Source organism: Quercus robur, chromosome 1, assembly GCF_932294415.1.
Source record: "Quercus robur chromosome 1, dhQueRobu3.1, whole genome shotgun sequence".
Classification (NCBI taxonomy): Eukaryota; Viridiplantae; Streptophyta; class Magnoliopsida; order Fagales; family Fagaceae; genus Quercus; species Quercus robur.
Genome location: NC_065534.1, coordinates 18,539,027 through 18,556,392, shown reverse-complemented (window position 1 = coordinate 18,556,392; position 17,366 = coordinate 18,539,027). Strand labels below are relative to the sequence as shown.

General features: G+C 32.9%; 1 protein-coding gene across 22 annotated transcripts; it reads left to right on the top strand.

Moving 5' to 3' along the window:
- The first annotated feature begins 430 nt into the window (after positions 1-430).
- Positions 431-13,175, top strand: LOC126724074 (60S ribosomal protein L13a-1-like). 22 transcript variants are annotated; one of them, XR_007654621.1, is made up of 8 exons: positions 431-585; positions 655-767; positions 1,356-1,547; positions 2,956-3,034; positions 3,293-3,527; positions 9,499-9,573; positions 10,096-10,174; positions 12,659-12,678. XR_007654621.1 is itself a non-coding variant. In XM_050428402.1 (8 exons), exons 5-8 carry the CDS (start codon positions 3,518-3,520, stop codon positions 12,996-12,998), a joined length of 504 nt encoding a protein of 167 aa, XP_050284359.1. In that variant the 5' UTR covers positions 431-585; positions 655-767; positions 1,408-1,547; positions 2,956-3,034; positions 3,411-3,517; the 3' UTR covers positions 12,999-13,175. The 22 variants fall into 22 exon arrangements, 18 of the variants coding, with proteins under 18 accessions (XP_050284359.1, XP_050284233.1, XP_050284252.1 ...); XM_050428402.1 differs by having other exon boundaries at positions 1,408-1,547; positions 3,411-3,527; positions 12,659-13,175; XR_007654620.1 differs by lacking the exons at positions 9,499-9,573; positions 10,096-10,174; positions 12,659-12,678 and adding exons at positions 4,272-4,381; positions 5,297-5,626.
- Positions 13,176-17,366: the final 4,191 nt, after the last annotated feature.

Below are 17,366 nucleotides of genomic sequence, written 5' to 3'. Positions count from 1 at the left end.
TTAGGAGTGTAATTTGAAATTTACCCTTTAATTTTTAATAAGATAGAATGTGTGATAATTTTAGTTGTGTGGTATTTTTTTTTTTTTTTTGGGGAGAAAGTTGTGTGGTGATTTTTATTGAGTATATGTGATTGTTTTTTATTTTTAAATTTTATTTCATAGCTCATTAATATTAGATTCTTAATATTTTGCACTCATTAACTCACTTAGATATATAGATGCGTTTGATTCATGTACAATAACAAAATGCATGACAAAATGGTAATTGCAAGTAAAAAATGGTAATTAATTAAAATTGTCTTCTTTTATTTTTATTTTTTCCTCAAAATAAATCTCTCTTCTTTTATTATTCCCACCCAAAATTTCCCAAAAATTTGTTTCCCTCCTCACGTGTTTCACTTAGCTTTTTTCCCCCCCAAAGTCAAAATCTGACTTTTTACTTTAGGTTTTTTACTTAGGTTTTTTTCCCCCAAATTTGTTTCTCTTTCTCTAAGCTGTCACTCTTCTTCTCTCTCTCTCTCCATCCTCATAGGCCATCCTCACTAGTTGCCGTCGTCGCTGGAATATAGAAAACTCAAAGATCAAGTACCTTTATTTCCCTTTGATTCACTCATATCCTGTATATCCATCAATTTTATAACACTTTTTTTGCAGGACGAAGATGAAAATGGTGGTGGAGACGACATAGAAAGCCAGAAACCTCTTTCAGTGACTAATGTGCCCACCTTGGGAGGTGCCACTGTTGACTGGTCCAAATGGAAGCTCAAGTATGAGTTCTTTTTATTCTTTTTTCTTTTTCTTTTTCAAATTCCAATCAATACCCATGTTGTAATTAAGAAAGATTAGTAAGTAAATTCTATAATTTTGTTTGTTATTGTTATAAGATCGTTGTTGTAGTTGCTTTGACACTTCTTACTAGTTTGCAAGGCATACTTATTGTGTGGTCTAAAAGAAATGGCAAGTACGATTATAGTTTTAACACTTCTAATTTTATGGTAAGCATAGTTATAATTATAAAAAAAATGATTTTTTTATTATTCCCAATTAATGTTTCAGGTGTAATTTGTGTGTAACTTTCAGTTTGGTAGGTCTTTCTAGGTGTTCAAAGAAATGGGTATTGATTTATTTCTTCTCTTATTGAATTAGGTGGAGGCTTTAAAGGAAGTGCCTGTTTTTATGCTTTATTGTTCATTTGCTCTGATGTGTTTCATTTGCCTTTTTTCTCGTGATCCATGCTTTTGCTTTGATATCTATTTTGTACTTGATATTTTCCCTCTTTTCCTGAAAACAAATTGTAGTTCTTCCTTTTCCCAATTGTAGGTTATGTTCCTAATTCTTTTATTTTTTTACCTCAGGTTTGTTGTTGCATCTCATCTCTCAAAATTTCTCTTTGTTTATTGGAAATAGGTTTCGGCCTCATATTCTTGTTGATGTAAGCAAGATAGACATGGCCACACCTGTTCTGGGCTTCAAAATCTCAATGCCCATCATGATTGCTTCCATAGCCATGCAGAAGATGGCTCACCCTGAAGGAATGTACCTTTGGTGTTAGTTATATTCATACATTTGTACATATATACATATATGGCATTGTTAAAAATAAAATAGGCATGTATATAATATATGTCCAAAATATGTGCATAATATGTTCATTATACCTACGTTATTCATACCTTAAAGATGATGTTGGGGTGCGTATGAGACAATTTGGAGATAAATTTCCTATTGGCTACAATATGTAACTTGCTCACTTGTTCTACTTTCATTTCGGAACCAAGAGTATGCTTCTTCTTCTTGGTTCGAACAAAAGTATGTGTATGTAACACTTGCTTTTCCAAGAAGCTTTAAGCAAAAGGTTCATTTAAGAGGTTTTAAAAGAATTATACCTTGTAATTTTCATTTCCAAAATTTCATATGCAACTTCACCTCTTTAGAAGAGGATCTTGATACAATAGCTTCTACACTCTACTGTCATCTTTTCTTTTCCTTTTCCTTTTAATTTTTTATTGGTCTTTGTTTCAAGTACTAAGCACAACAGTGTCAGGCTGTACTGTACCATTCCTTTTAGACACTTTTAAGAGTTCCAAAGTTATATAGTATGCATTAATTTATTTTGATGGAGGTAAAGAGGAAAAAAAATCAAACTATTTTTTCCCTAAATGGAGGTAAAGGTACTTCTAAATGCAGTTGAAAGTTATTTCACAAAAAATAGATTCTGATATCTTATTTAAATTAGAAGGTGAATATATTGGTAACTTTGAATAAGCATTCTTCTTTATAGGCCAACTACATGGCTCCTTTTAACATCATCCATGGGAATGGTGTAGCTGCACTTTCTAAGAAATACTTTTTATTATGAAATGCATGCTTAAAAGTTCATAAAGAGTTTTTGCAGTGGAGGGCGGGGGGGGGGGGGGGGGGGAGGTGTTTTAAAATTTAAATTGAATTAAAAATTTTCTTGTATTTCCTTGATAGTGTTGATTTCAATGTGTAAACCAACTGGGCCTGCCACACTTTGTGGATTTCCAAAATAATTGTAATCAATGTTAACATGTTGTTTATGCATGATTGGGGGTTTCAGACACTTTCCTCATGGGCTTGGAATTGTTAGTATTATTTTTAATTTATTTTTTGCTGAATAATTTTAATGTGAACATATGCTTAAATTTGTGACATGAGTATGGTAATTAGTGTGTTTAAAATTGATTTCTTTCAATTCGGTCACAAAGAAAGTCAGAATTTAATAAGTTGTATTTTGTGAAGGTATTCCTTAAAATAGGTGGGTGCTTTGGGTTTGGGTCTTGAAATATGAATAAAGAAATAAATAATATGTAAAATGAAATAGAGTCTGGTATGAATGTTCAACAATGCCAAATGGGTACAAAAGCTAATACAAAACTTTATTCATATTTAAATTCATTCCGTATGATAATGGTTATTCTTGATGGTTTTGAGGCTTCAGGCTGGACATAAGTATTGTTTGTTGGGCAAGCTTTCATCTGAGGTTGGATGGAACCACTATGACACTATTAAGGTTAGTCCCTCATTCTTTTTGTTTCAACTTTGTAGATTTCTTTTTGCCTTAGTCAGATGTTCATTTCCCACAAATTTCTATTTCTCTTATAATCTTTATTCTCTGCTAATAGTTTTACTTATATATATATATATATATATATATATATATAAAGTGTCTTAATGCATTTTATCTACATTTAAACCACTTCTAATCTACATTTAAAGCAAAACAAATATAATTTTATTGTGGATGATAGTCGGAAATGACATTGTAAAGAGGTGTTTGCCCAAGTGGCCGAAGTAGTAAGAATGCTCTCACAGACATTCAAATACGATCAAGGCAAGCAAGGGACGACGAAGTTGCACAACTGAAGGCTTCCTTGGCTAATATGCAGGTGAAACTATCATCTTTTGAAGAAATGAAGGAAAGACTTAGCCAATTTGAAGAGATGCAGCAAAGAATGGCTCGCATGCTTCAACAAATGCAACAAATAACTTCACAATGCAGTCAGGTATGATAAACGGTTTTATAATAATGGTCATGTCTGTGCACTGTAATGCCTTTTTTATTCTAATTCCCTCTGAAATTATTTTGGACTTCAACACAGCATCTTCAAATTAAATTAGCAAGTTAAATTGAATTGAAGAATGCTATACAACTGCAAGTTTAAGGAAATAATATTTTTGACAGAAATTCCAAATATCTTTGATTTGTTGGTTGAGGTCATTAATGCTTGGACCATGATTTTGATTATCACACTTGTTTAGTGGATATAATCTCTCAGATGTTCTTTTAAGCAATTACACTAACCCTCGCCCTAGGGCTTGGGGTACATTTGTTCAGCAATATCAAAATGAAAACTTGTGTACAAATTTTTATTTTTCTTACTACTGATAGTTGAGCAATTTGTTGTGATGATATTTGGTTACCACTCCTTATGCTACCGCTACTTTCTCTAACTCCCCCTTAAAGAACAGCTTTCAACTTTCTTTTTCATTTTTTGTTTAGTTGCGTTGCTTGTGTTGGATTATTAGCAAAGAATAAAGGGTAATTTTTCACTTTGGTGTTGGTGCTGGGTTTTTGGGTTTGATGTATAGATTGGGATACTCATCTATGTGGTAGTTGTGAAACTTATTAGTTTGTTGAATATTTGGCTTGTGAATGTGTAAGCAAAATAATCAAGTTTGCATTTTGTTTGTTGATAAGCTTGTGTGAAGTGAGAAATGTTTGAGGTGATATTGTTCACACTTGACAGACAATGCATTCAAGGATGCACAGCTACTTGAGGATGTGAGGACTAGGATGAGGATTTTAGGGCATGGTAGGTTCGGACATGGCTAGAGCAGAATGTATGTGTGGTTTGAGGTGGGTTTTTGTTAGTAGTGAGAAATTATTATGTATGGAGTTCAAAATCGTGGTTGAGACTAGTAGTACTTTATTCTAGTGTCATCCAGCCTCATATCATATCATATGCCTTGACAGTGGAAGGAATTTTGAAGCCTACATTGTAATTGAGCACCTTTTTTCTTAAGTGGGGTCTTGACTTGTGGCCTATCTTTGTCAGAATGTGGACTTATATGGAATAACTTTTACATTATTGGGCATTCTGAATTCTTGACTTGACTTTGCACAAAAAATCATATGCATAAACAAGCTCTTGAGTATGCGTAGGTGTATAAAAAATGTGAACTAATTTTCAAGGCTGTAGAAGTTGGTGTTAAACCTCCCCCACCCTTGCCAACTTATGTTTTGTTCTATGATCTAGTTCATTTGGTTATTAATGTTTAAATGACTCTTTTCTAACTTACTGCAAAATCATGACAATGACCTAACATGAAACTCAGTCTTTGAAATCAAGTGAAATAACTGAATTATTATATACTTGTATATTTGTGTGATTGAATTTTGAGGGCTGACTTGTATATTACCCTCGTATACAAGAATACAACTTTCTTTTTCCTGATGAATTATGATTTTGTTTGAATGCTTTTTTGAACTGAGGGTATAAGGTTAACTTAAGATAATTTTGGATAGTTGGTTAAAGTTGAAATTGTCAGCATCTTCTGAAATAGTTCTTGATAAAAAAATTTGATTAGCATATACTTGAAGGCAGGAAGGTTTTTGACTCACCATTTTGTTTTGAATAAGTAGGCTGATTTTTTGTTAGATGAAGTGCTCAATAGGAGCTTATTGCTTGTTTTTGATGTTGCAAAGCAATTTTGGATTCCAATATTTGATATCGTTGTGTCCTAATTATTGCCTTTTTTTTTGTGTATGTAGGACGTTCCTCCGATCCTACAATCCCCAGCTCCCCAAAAATCATCAGCTGCATCCCATCAACCAAGTAGCTTATAAGTTTTATGTTGGTGTTTAAGGACATTTTGTGTACAAAGAACCATATTTGAACAACCACATTTTTTGCAAGTATGGAAAAATATTTTGAAACACTTTGAAACTTTGATTATGGTATTAGCTTAATTTAAGTGTTGAAAGACTTTTTGTGTGCAAAGGACCACATCTTTCTTTTGTTAATTTTATGATGATAGTTATAGACAATGTTATGTATTTGATAATATATTTCTATGTTAATATAATGTTAGTTTGGAGACATTTGTGGTGTTATCTAGTTACATTTGTGGTTTTGACTTAGTGGAGCTAAAATTATTATAGATTATTTGTAATAGATTTGTGGTTTAAAAACCCAGGGGGAAAAAAAATTTAACCATAGTAGCGGGCAAAAACCGTTGCTAAAGGTTTAAAATTATGTTATAAGTGAAGATCTATAGCAGCGTTTATAGTCGTTGCTAAAGCTTCACATATAGCGGTGGGCATAATCGCCGCTAAAAGGTACATAAGGTCTGTTGTCATGAAGCCCTATAGAGGTGCTTATTGCCTGTCACTAAAAGGTCACTTGACTCAAATGGTAACCTCATATGGCGGCGATTTTAAGCCCGTCGCAATAGACCAAAAGGGCCGTTAAATGACAAATCTATTGCGATACTTTTTGTTATCGTTGCAAATAGATCTATAGCGGCACCGCAATAGTGGCGGGAAGAACTGCTACAATTGCACCCACCGCTAAAGATCAAATGTGCCTTTAGCAGCGGTTTTGATCCATCGCAATAGTACGTTTTTTTTTGTAGTGTATTTACACTATCCACGCTAAACTTAAAAATTTTAGATCTATTTACACCTCTCTAAAAATAGATTGGAGTTTGAGAAATTCTCATATTTAAGTGGAACACATTAAGCATAATAATTTTCTAAAATGCCTTTAGCTAGGTGTACTAAGAAAGTTAAGCTCAAAAACTAGAAAAAGAAGAAAAGAAAAAAAAAATCTATACTAAATATACTTTCTAATCTAAAAAAAAAAAAGATATACTCCTTAGTCTTTCAATTATATATATATATATATATATAAAAATTTGGTAAGGATGGGATGTAAAACCTATGTTTTACACCATCTAATAAGAGATTGCCACATCACTTTTTACTTAAAATTCAATATATCATACCACACATAATAACATCTCAATAAACTCATAGTTAAATTGGATTTTTAAATGAGTATTAAAATTGATTGAGTGAGATTGTGCTTATTATTTAATATGTAATATGATGATGTCATATGTCAGGATTGGAAGGGTAAAACTTGGGTTTTACACTATATTCTTATTGAATTTAATCATATATATATATATATATATATATATAAATAAATAAAAGGGTAGTCCAAAATTCAATAAAAAATATGTTTTGGTAAAAAGAGAGCACTAGTGCTTCTATATTTTACTGTTTGCAAACTATATATATAAATATATATATATATATATATATATATGTACGTACGTATCACAAATTAACCCTAGTGAATTAGTGCTTTAGCCTTAAAGTGAATTCTTTTGGCATCATTCGGTCCAAACGACAAGCATTAGTTATTTACATGTGATTCTTACATCATCATAAAGTCAACCTAACTGGATATATAGCGGCTGAGTATAAAACCCTAACCCTATCAGATGTGATTCTTACATCATCATAATGTTGGGTCCCAAATAATATTATCACAAATATTAGCAATCCAAAATAATAATCACACACAAGAACACAAAATTTACGTGGAAAACTCTTTCTCTTTGAAGGGAAAAAACCATGGTACAAACTCCGAATAATTTCAATATTATCAAATCAATTACAATAATTCTTGTATATGTCTCACGGCTAAAGAAAAATTTCTCTTATTTTTCTTTACTCTCACACACACATTACTTATCTCTTTTAAAGGCAGCAACATTTTGCTGTTTCCTCCTTGGCTATTTTCTCAAAGGCAACAACCCTTTAATCTCTTCTCCTTGCCTATCTTCTTGAAGGCGGCAATACATTGCTCTCTCCATCTTTTTGCGTTTCTCCCAAGTGAAAATCCCTTTTCTCTCTCTTGGTTTCACGTTTTATTTTCCCTCTCCCCATAGGGAGGACCATTGGGCCAAATCCATTAAATTCTTTGTAGCATTATCTATTTATAAGACTCTTTTGTTATTCACTCTTGGACTAGGAATACATTACCTCTTTAATAAGGAATCTATTCCCTCTTGGATTAGGAATATATTACCTCTTTAATAAGGAATAGACTTCCTTCACACCAAGGAATAGTCTTTCATTCTACAACACGGAAACCTAAATTAATTTTTCATTTTTCAATTAGGAAACCTAATTGACTTTCTAACTCACAATTGAAATTTGAGACAATTTTCCAACAATCTCCACCTTGACTCAAATTCCATCAATTGTCCTCAGCTATCTTCTTTCCTCTTGGGATAGCTCCTACCTTAATCAAGTAGTCCTCTTGGAATAGCTCAACCTTAATCAAAACAATCAATTCTCTTCCATCTTAATTCACACAAAGAGTCATCCACTAAATCAACCAAGGTCTAATACTACTGTTGGTCTTTTCTTTCATAGCATTGTGCGCAACTGATCTTAATAAAGTTAATCGAATAACTCCCAATACTTGTCTATCAAGAAGGATCCATTCTTCATCCTTTATAATTTCAGGTTTCATCCCCAAAAGAGGCAGAAACAACTTTTTTCCCATAGAGATAATCTTCAATCTGCATCCTCTAATATCCAAAGTCTGTTTCATCAAACTTCTCAATTCCTGAAGTCTTGCCTTCTTCTCCAGCTATCGCTTCCACTCTAACCTTAGCTCTGATACCACTTGTTAGGTCCCAAATAATATTATCACAAATATTAGCAATCCAAAATAATAATCACACACAAGAACTCAAAATTTACATGGAAAACCCTTTCTCTTTGAAGAGAAAAAATTATGGGACAAACTTTGAATAATTTCACTATTATCAAATCAATTACAATAATTCTTGTGTATGTCTCACAGTTAAAGAAAATTTTCTCTTATTTTTCTTTGCTCTCACACACACACTAATTATCTTTTTCAAAAGCAGCAACATTTTGCTCTTTCGTCCTTGGTTATCTTCTCGAAGGCGGCAATCTTTTGCTCTCTTCTCCTTGGCTATCTTCTTGAAGGCGGCAATACTTTACTTTCTCATTTCTCTTGTGTTCCTCCTAATTGAAAATCCATGTTCTCTCTCTTGGTTTCACGCTCTATTTTCCCTCTCCCCATAGGGAGGACCATTGGGCCAAAGCCATCAAATTCTTTGTAGCATTGTCTAGTTATAAGACTCTTTTGCGATTTTCTCTTGGACTAGGAATACATTACCTCTTTAATAAGGAATCTATTCCCTCTTGGATTAGGAATATATTACCTCTTTAACAAGGAATAGACTTCCTTCACACCAAGGAATAGTCTTTCCTTTTACAACACGGAAACCCAAATTAATTTTTCATTTTTCAACTAAGAAACCTAATTGACTTTCCAACTCACAATTGGAATTTGAGGCAATTTCCCAACACGTAATGTCAACCTAACTGGATATATAGCAGCTGAGTATAAAACCCTAACCCATTCCAAATTAGAAATAACCCACCCTTTTGGTGATCTCTGCCCGTCTCCCCCATTTTGGCAAGTTATATATAAGCCATGTCTTTAACTTTAACACAGTTTCTTTCATGGAGTTTAGTAACTGTTATCATTTGGGTTCAATCCTTTAGTGGAACTAATTCCACATTTCCTGGTTACTCTTCTCAACTCCTCTCTCTCTCCCAGAGGCATCTCAACTACTTTGCTTTTGCCTCTGATGCTGGAAAACTCTTAGGTTTTATTTCTGGGCTTGCTGCTAGTCATTTTCCTGGGCTAGACTGGCTAGTTCTTCTTCTTGGTTCAATTCTGGGGTTAATTGGTTATGGTTTACAATATCTTGCTATAAAATTCCATATTACATTTCTATTGTCCTTCTGGTCATTCTTGGTACTCTCTTTTATCGCAGGCCATAGCATTTGTTGGATGAACACTGTTTGTCTTGTTTTCATACAAAAGTTTAAGTCTAATCACCAAGTTGCTGCAGGAATAGTAACCAGTTATCAAGGATTAAGCACAAAAATCTATATAGATATTGTCCACGTTGTTTCATCTGCACCCGGTAAAAGAGCTCAACACTATCTTTTATTGAACGCTATCTTACCTATGGTAGTGTGTGTTATATTTATAGCTAACGTGGTAGCTCTAAAAATTGATGCTGTTGGACTTGGAGAACCTAGAAACATGAGAGTAGCGTTCCTTTTAATGTTTGTGATAACAATATTTACTGGAGCTTATTCAATAATAAGCAGTAGTTTATCAATTAAGATATTGCCTTGGGTCAATGCCACTGTCATCGGACTGTTCTTGTTGGCCCCGCTAACTGTCATTCCAATTGTAGAAAAAGTTAGAGAAAAGAGTAATGGTGATTTAGGCAGAATGGAGAAAGAGGGAGAGGATGACAAAGAAACTCAGGTTGTTGTTAGAGAAGAGATTGTTGTTGTTAGAGAAGAGATTGGATGGAAGTTGATGCTACAGAGATTAAATTTTTGGTTATACATTGTTGTTTATTTTTTGGGTCCAACTATTGGCCTGGTATTTTTAAACAACTTGGGACAAATAGTTGAATCCCGTGGGTATGCAGGAACTGCTTTTGTCCCTTTGAGTTCTTCCTTTGGATTCTTTGGCCGTCTCATTCCATCCTTTATTGACTACTATATAAGGTGAATCTGTTAACCACTCTCTTATTTGTCTCTCTTTAACTACTATATATATGGGACATCATAACTGTTGAATAATGTTGTGATTTGGGATTAGTGTGCATGTAAACTAACATGAAAATAAAAACATCAACACAAGATAACAACATTGAATGGGGTTCTCCCAACTTCAAGCCTATGTCGACTAAAATTCACTATCATTAATATGAATTACAACTACTCTTAATTAAACCTCACAAACCAAACTAAGAACTTCACGTGCTCACACAAACAAATTAATTCTAAAACCTCACAATTCACAAACATAAACAAAAGCTCTCACAAGCACAAACACAAACACAAACTAACTCACACACAAACTAACTCACAAATTTCACACATATAAACTCACAATCCAAAAGCCCTAATGTACCCAATAGCTCTCTTACATAAAAATAGACATACACTCAAACTATTATTAGAAGAAATTCACTCCATGTTCATTGAAGAAACCCCTTTCTAACCCTTGCCCTCTACTCCCCTCTTCTCTCCCTTCATCCAAAAATAACATCGTGTTATAGTTTGTTAGATTTATACCCTCGAGACAAATAGTGTTTAACCAGTTTTAAGGTCAAATTGTTAATTAGATCAATTATAAAAGCCTTAGGTTAAACAAACAAACATACACATCATGCAAGGGTAGAAAATTAAATAAGACACGATATGATGACCCAAAAAACCTTATGAAACAACTTGTTTCAAAGGAAAAACCTGGGAGGATCAATCCCAATATGAACAAATCCACCATTAGATAGAGATTTACAATCAAAATAGCCCTATTAGTTGTAATTCTAACTACAATTACCGAATCGAGCTCTGAATCCCGCAAATGTTTCTAATATAGATGTGTTCCAAACATGAACCTCTAACGCATGACTCCAAGATCACCCTTGAAGGTTTTCTCCAATGTAGACCTCCAATCTACGACTCTAAGATCGCATTTGTAGGTTTAGATCCAGCACCTTTGATGATTGGTTTGCAACAATTTCAGATCTACTGGTTTAGATTGTATGTAGATTGATTTATGGTACTGACTTTGAAAGGAGAAGGCACAAAGCCTTTTAGATCTCAAATGAGCAACTCTCAAAGTCTTTGAAAACGTGTCTTAGAGTTTCCTTTATATAATTAGTGAAGTAGGTCTAAAACTGTAAACGTTTAATGGGTTGATGGGTTGAATTTTTGATTTTGCAGATACACATTTCGATTGTTCGAACTTAAGTTTCGATTGGTCGAAATTGATGAAATTTCTATTCTTGAATCAATAAATTTTCTATTTTGCACACAAACTAGCTGTACCTTGAGTATTGTCCAATCATACTTCTAGGCTCTATGAGTTATATTTAGACAAGTTTATGTTCACGTGTTTGCCAATAAAACTATATATTTGTTCATTTAGACCCCTTAAACTAGATTGTTTAACCTAATTAATTAACCAAGTTGATTATTAGGTTTATTATTCAGATCTAGGTTAAACAAGCATATATCATATCATGCATAAAAGTGGAAAAGTAAATAACACCATGATATGATGACCCAGGAAAACCAATGAAACTAACCGTTTCAAGGTAAAAACTTAGGGAGGATTTGACCTAACTATTTTCAAGGTAAAGTAAATCCATTATAAGAGAATCGAAGTTTTTACAAAAGATTTAACTCTAAATCTAATGCTACCTCATGTAGTAACTTACTGACACGACCACGTGTAAACTCCAAATCCACAGATTTCTTCTCTTCTTGGATTTGTTGCAACACAAACACTCTTGCTTGTGACTTTGAGATTCCACTCAAAGGTTTCAGATCACCATCAGTAATGATCTTGTTGCAACAACTAGGTTCTACCAACGCTTGATTGTAGATCTTGCTCTGGTAGATTCTTGTGTAGTTAGAAGGTACAAAACCTCTCAGATCTCACAAAGAGTATACACAAGTCTTTCAAAAGTCTCCAAAACATAGCTAGGGTTTCCCTTTTATATGTGGACAAGTTGGAATGAAATCCTAAACGTTTTTGTGGGCTTGGGCCTGATTTAAAAATCTGCAGAATTTCTTTTCCTGCGATTTTTGATCGATCGAGCCTAATTCTTGATCGATCGAGCAAGGCAAAAATTGATTTCCTTTTTCTGCAGTCAGTTGGACTTGAAACTTGAAACCAACACCTTTAAGCATTGCCTAACACACAGCCTAGACATATTTTGTTCTTAGTTTGCCAATACATTTAAAATATGATTCTAAACATTTAAACCTAAATCTTTAGAGCCTAACGCTATACATGTATAAAACCTAACATAGTTTACTTTTAATAAAAAAGTTATTGCAAATAAGTCATGTACACTTAATCCCAAAATGCAAATATATTTATTTTCTTTTAGTACGTACCAATGTATTCATGTTAAGACTATGTTGCTTATGACTAAAACTTGTAGTTTGATATATGTTTGAATATTTGAGTAGGCATAAAATTTCAAGACCAGCATTAGTAGCAATATTAATGGTTCCAGAGGCAGCAGCTTTCATCTTACTTCTCAGCAGTGCCAACACCTCCCTCTTTATCAGCACTGCCATTATAGGAACCTGTACTGGGGCAATTTCTTCCATTGCGATATCCATCACGGCTGAGTTATTCGGGACAGTGAATTTCCCTGTAAATCATAATATTATGGTTGCAAATATTCCATTAGGATCCCTCGTTTTTGGCCAGTTGGCTTCTCATGTTTACCACAAGGAAGGAGTTCTAAGTGGAGATGGAAAATGCATTGGAATGGAATGCTACAGAAGCACTTTCATCCTCTAGGGTTCTCTTTGTTGTCTTGGTTTTTTCATAGCTTTGGTCCTCTATGCTCGTACACGGAAGTTTTATTCACAATGATCTGGATAGTGTAGGCAGCTGCTAGTTGTGGCTTTGTAGTATTGAACTTTCTATGTAAGCTATTGAGAGACTTGATTTGTATCGATACCAGTTGTTTCCTCAGTTGCTCTATTACTCATAACTCAGAATGTTTTTTTCGCGAACTGTTTGCAAGCCAACTTGATTAGATGCTGTCAGATCTGTACTTTTGTAGCTTGCCGTTGCTTTGGCAATGCTTATGGATAGTGGTTTAATAACATGTTTTCAGTTTTTAAACAACATTACACGTATTTTTATACACTTTTTCATCCACATGTATTTCAAAAAAAATACAAATAACGTTATTAGAACAATGTTACCAAACGGTCCCTTAATCTCTGGAAAGTGGAAACCATCAAGTCTCAGCCTAATGCCAAGCTAATATATTCTCCAGCCCTTATTACCGAATGCTCTCGCAGTTCAAGTGGACTGAAAATTCCACCATCTTCAAAGTGTTGTGCGGTAATGGAAGGTATTGACAATCCATGTGCTTGTAAGTTTATCACCAAAGAAATTGAAAATCTCATCAGCTTGGTGAAGGTGATCTATAAATCTGCATACTAGTTATTGTATCAAACAACTGCTAATATGCAAATTTTATCACTTATGACCATATCTTAGACCAAAATTTCTTGCATACAAAAAGCGATCTCTCTATACTGCCATATAAATTTAAAAAAGAAAGAAAGAAAAAAAGACCTTCATCACGTTTCATTTTTTAATACCTTGCCTAATCAAGAAATAAATATTTTCCTTTTTAATTTAACCTTATTATGGAAAGAAAATTGTGACAATATATCCTCATTTTACTGTCCAGTTAGTATATATATCTTGGAAAATTATTAGGTACTCTCGGAGTACCATAAATGCATACTCCCTTCTCTCACATGAATGATGAGTCCCACCATGAATTTAATTAGTGGGACCCACCATTCATGTGAGAGGAGGGAGTACGTATTTATAGTACTCCGGGAGTACACAATAACCAAAATTTTGACCGAGAGAAAGTAATAGTTGCGTGCGAGAGAGTTCAAGAAGTGGAAATTGCCAACATTAGATGCTTGCCTTTGCAACGCTTACTACAGCTTGTTCTAAAAAAAAAAAAAAAAAATCCACTTTCCATCAAATTTCATAGATCTATTATATTGTTATATCATAGATCTTCTCTTTTCTTAATTTTTATTTTGTAAGATCAAATTTAAAGTTTGTTTTTTTTGTTAATTAAATCCCGACTACCAATGCATTTGGGATTGTTGCTTCATGTTTCTAGAGTTCCGATCAAGACCAGTTTTGGTGTGTGTTATCCTTAAACGTGTATAAAAACCAATAACCAATAGGTCACTACTTGAGACGCTAGGACTATAAACGTGTCTAAAAGAACAGAAGGGTCAACTACTAGAGGCCGATCCAGCCCACGAATGGGTGGATCACCTTAATTGCGTTCCTCTCAAAGTGATGTATTGCATGTTCAAGTTTGGTAATTAAATTCTCTAAAAAAATAGAGAAAAAAAAAGATAAGTTTAATTATTGGGAGCTTTGTGCATTAGATCATATGACCTCAAATAAAGCACCTAATTGACAATGCCAAAATTTGTATGCAATTAAAACTGAAGAAGCATATAAGGTTGGCTACTTGGCTCTAATAAGATGTTAATTCAACTGATAGTATCACAATTAGACTTGCAAACATTAATTACAAACATGCATATACCAGGGAGGTTTTATACATGATGCTAATTATAGCATACTTTTCATTTATTTATTGGGACCCATCCAGACAATTATATAATACACACTACATTTTCGGACAAAATGGGCTTCTGCCCTTTTCGGGCAAATTAATTAGCCTTTTGCCCTTCTTCCCAAACTAAATAGGGATATACCCCTCTTTTGAAAATCGAGTTTTTCAAAATCGATTTAAGTCCTATAGTAACGTTTTCAAGGACCTATAGCGACGTTTATAAAAACCTATAGTGGCATTTTGTAATTTGATATCCATGAAATCAAGTTATAGGCAATTTTATTGCCTTTAACTCGATTTTATGAATATTAAGTTATAAAACGTCACTATAGGTTCTTAAAATGTCACTATAAGTCCTTAAAAACGTCACTATAGGGCTCTAGAATTTTTTTTTTAACTCGATTTTCAAAAGAGGGGCATTTCCTTATTTAGCTTAGGAAAAATGGTAAAAGGCTAATTAATTTGCCCAAAAAGGGCAGAAGCCCATTTTGTCCCTACATTTTCTCAAAAAAAGAAAAGAAAAATATAATACACACTATAAAATATAAATACGAGAAGTATGGTCTAGAGTCTTTCTTCATACATCTAGTTAGGACCCTAGAGAAGGGTATCACTAGCAAGAAAGTGGCACATATAGGGACAGCTACTCTTGGCTTATATTTGAGCACCTTAAAAGCGTTTCAAAAAACTAATTAATGTATCAGTGTGGCAAATAGCTATTGCATTAACTTTGGTCCTATACTCCCATCAGAGGACACCAATGGACCATGTAAGTCCCTGTGTCTGGCGGAAGAAAACAGTATACACATAGTTTTGCTGATGACATTGCCCCTTGTTTACATTAATTCTTGTAATGCGATATTCTTGCTTCCTAGTTTCTTTTGGCACTTGGGTTGAAAGTACTTGAACATTTTTTTCCCAGCCTTGAAATACTAAAATCTACTAATGATTCTCCTGCAGTGCCTCGTGTCTCACACATCTCAATTGTGCTTTCTATCACCTTTGCTTCCACAGATTCTTCTTTTACCGAAAAGTGATTTAGAATTTCTGGTAACTTGTCACTTGAAAAGGGAATGGACTTTGCAACTTTTGATGAGGTAAGAAAGTTGCCCCATTTGCAGTATTGGTGAAGTGCAACATCATATTTTTTTTCCCCGGACGCAAATCAGTTTCAATGAAAAAGTGGTGTAAACATTTTCCACGCTCTTAAGTTTTTAATTGCTCAAGCCATTAGGATGGGTGAGCCTCATATCTGGAAAAGACAATAAGAACATATATTTTCAATGCTTACCCATTTTCCATTTTGAGGGAGATTGAAGGCTACTAATAATAATAAGCTAATTGGGTTTAAGTACGAAAATAGAACTTTTATTATCTTATTATTTGTTATTGACGTATTTCTTATATTTAAAATCTCTTTATCAATTTACTTAAAAAATGGGAGTAACATCTTAAAGTTATTATTGTATTTTTCCAAAAAAATACTTTAAAAATCAAAACTCTTTCTTATATTCTATTAGGACAAAGTTTGGCTATAACCAAGCTATTGAAAATTTAATTGTTTGATTGCATATTCTATATTCTTAACATGTATGTTAAAATTTGTGTCAATCGAATGTTATTTACTATTTGATTCATAATATTATTTTTTATGCATATTTTTAAATTATAAAAACTTGAAATTTAAACATTTAATTGATAACATATTTATTGATATTCAATCTATTAGAAATTGTTCAAAAAAAAAAAAAGTTTCTAAAAAAAAAATCTTATGGAAATTTTGTAAGCATGAGGATATAATAAGAAAATTAATACAATTATAAAATTTTCAAAAAATTCACATCTAATAAAAAGATACAAAGTGAAGTTGTAAGTTGTAACTATTGGCTATAAATTAGTTTGTAGTCAAAATTTGTGCATTCTATTATTGCTAAAGTTTTTTTTTTTTTTGAGGAAGTATTATTGCTAAAGTTATTTATTACAAAAGCTCTACAATTGAAATTCTTCTTTCCTATAAAAATATCAATATATATATCCATTAAAATGAGAGAAAAAAATAATCAATATAGGTCCATGGAGTGCCTCGTTTATGAGGTCTCAATTTAACGTGTTAGGCATTAATTTAAAATAAATAAAGGCAAACCATTAAAAGAATCTTGTAAGATAGACATCTGCTTTAACATTAAAAAGGAAAGCATGAGAGCACGATTAGTTGTAACCTATTAGATCTAATAAAAACTAATATTCTCAGGATATATATATCCTAATGAATGAGGGGTCCCTAATAGTCAATTCATTCAAGAACCGTACAGCAAAGACACTTGTAGCAGATTAATACATTTTTTTAGAAGGAATAGATAAATACTTTATCTAAGCCAAAAAGATTGTGAAGGTAAGAAATAAATAGATAAAAATGTAGTACATGCATAAAAATAAGAAGGTAAGAAATAGATAAAGACGAATTGCATGCATAAAAATGAAAACTGTAAAATTAAGAGAAAAAAAAAATATCGATAAGGAAATGACGAAAAATA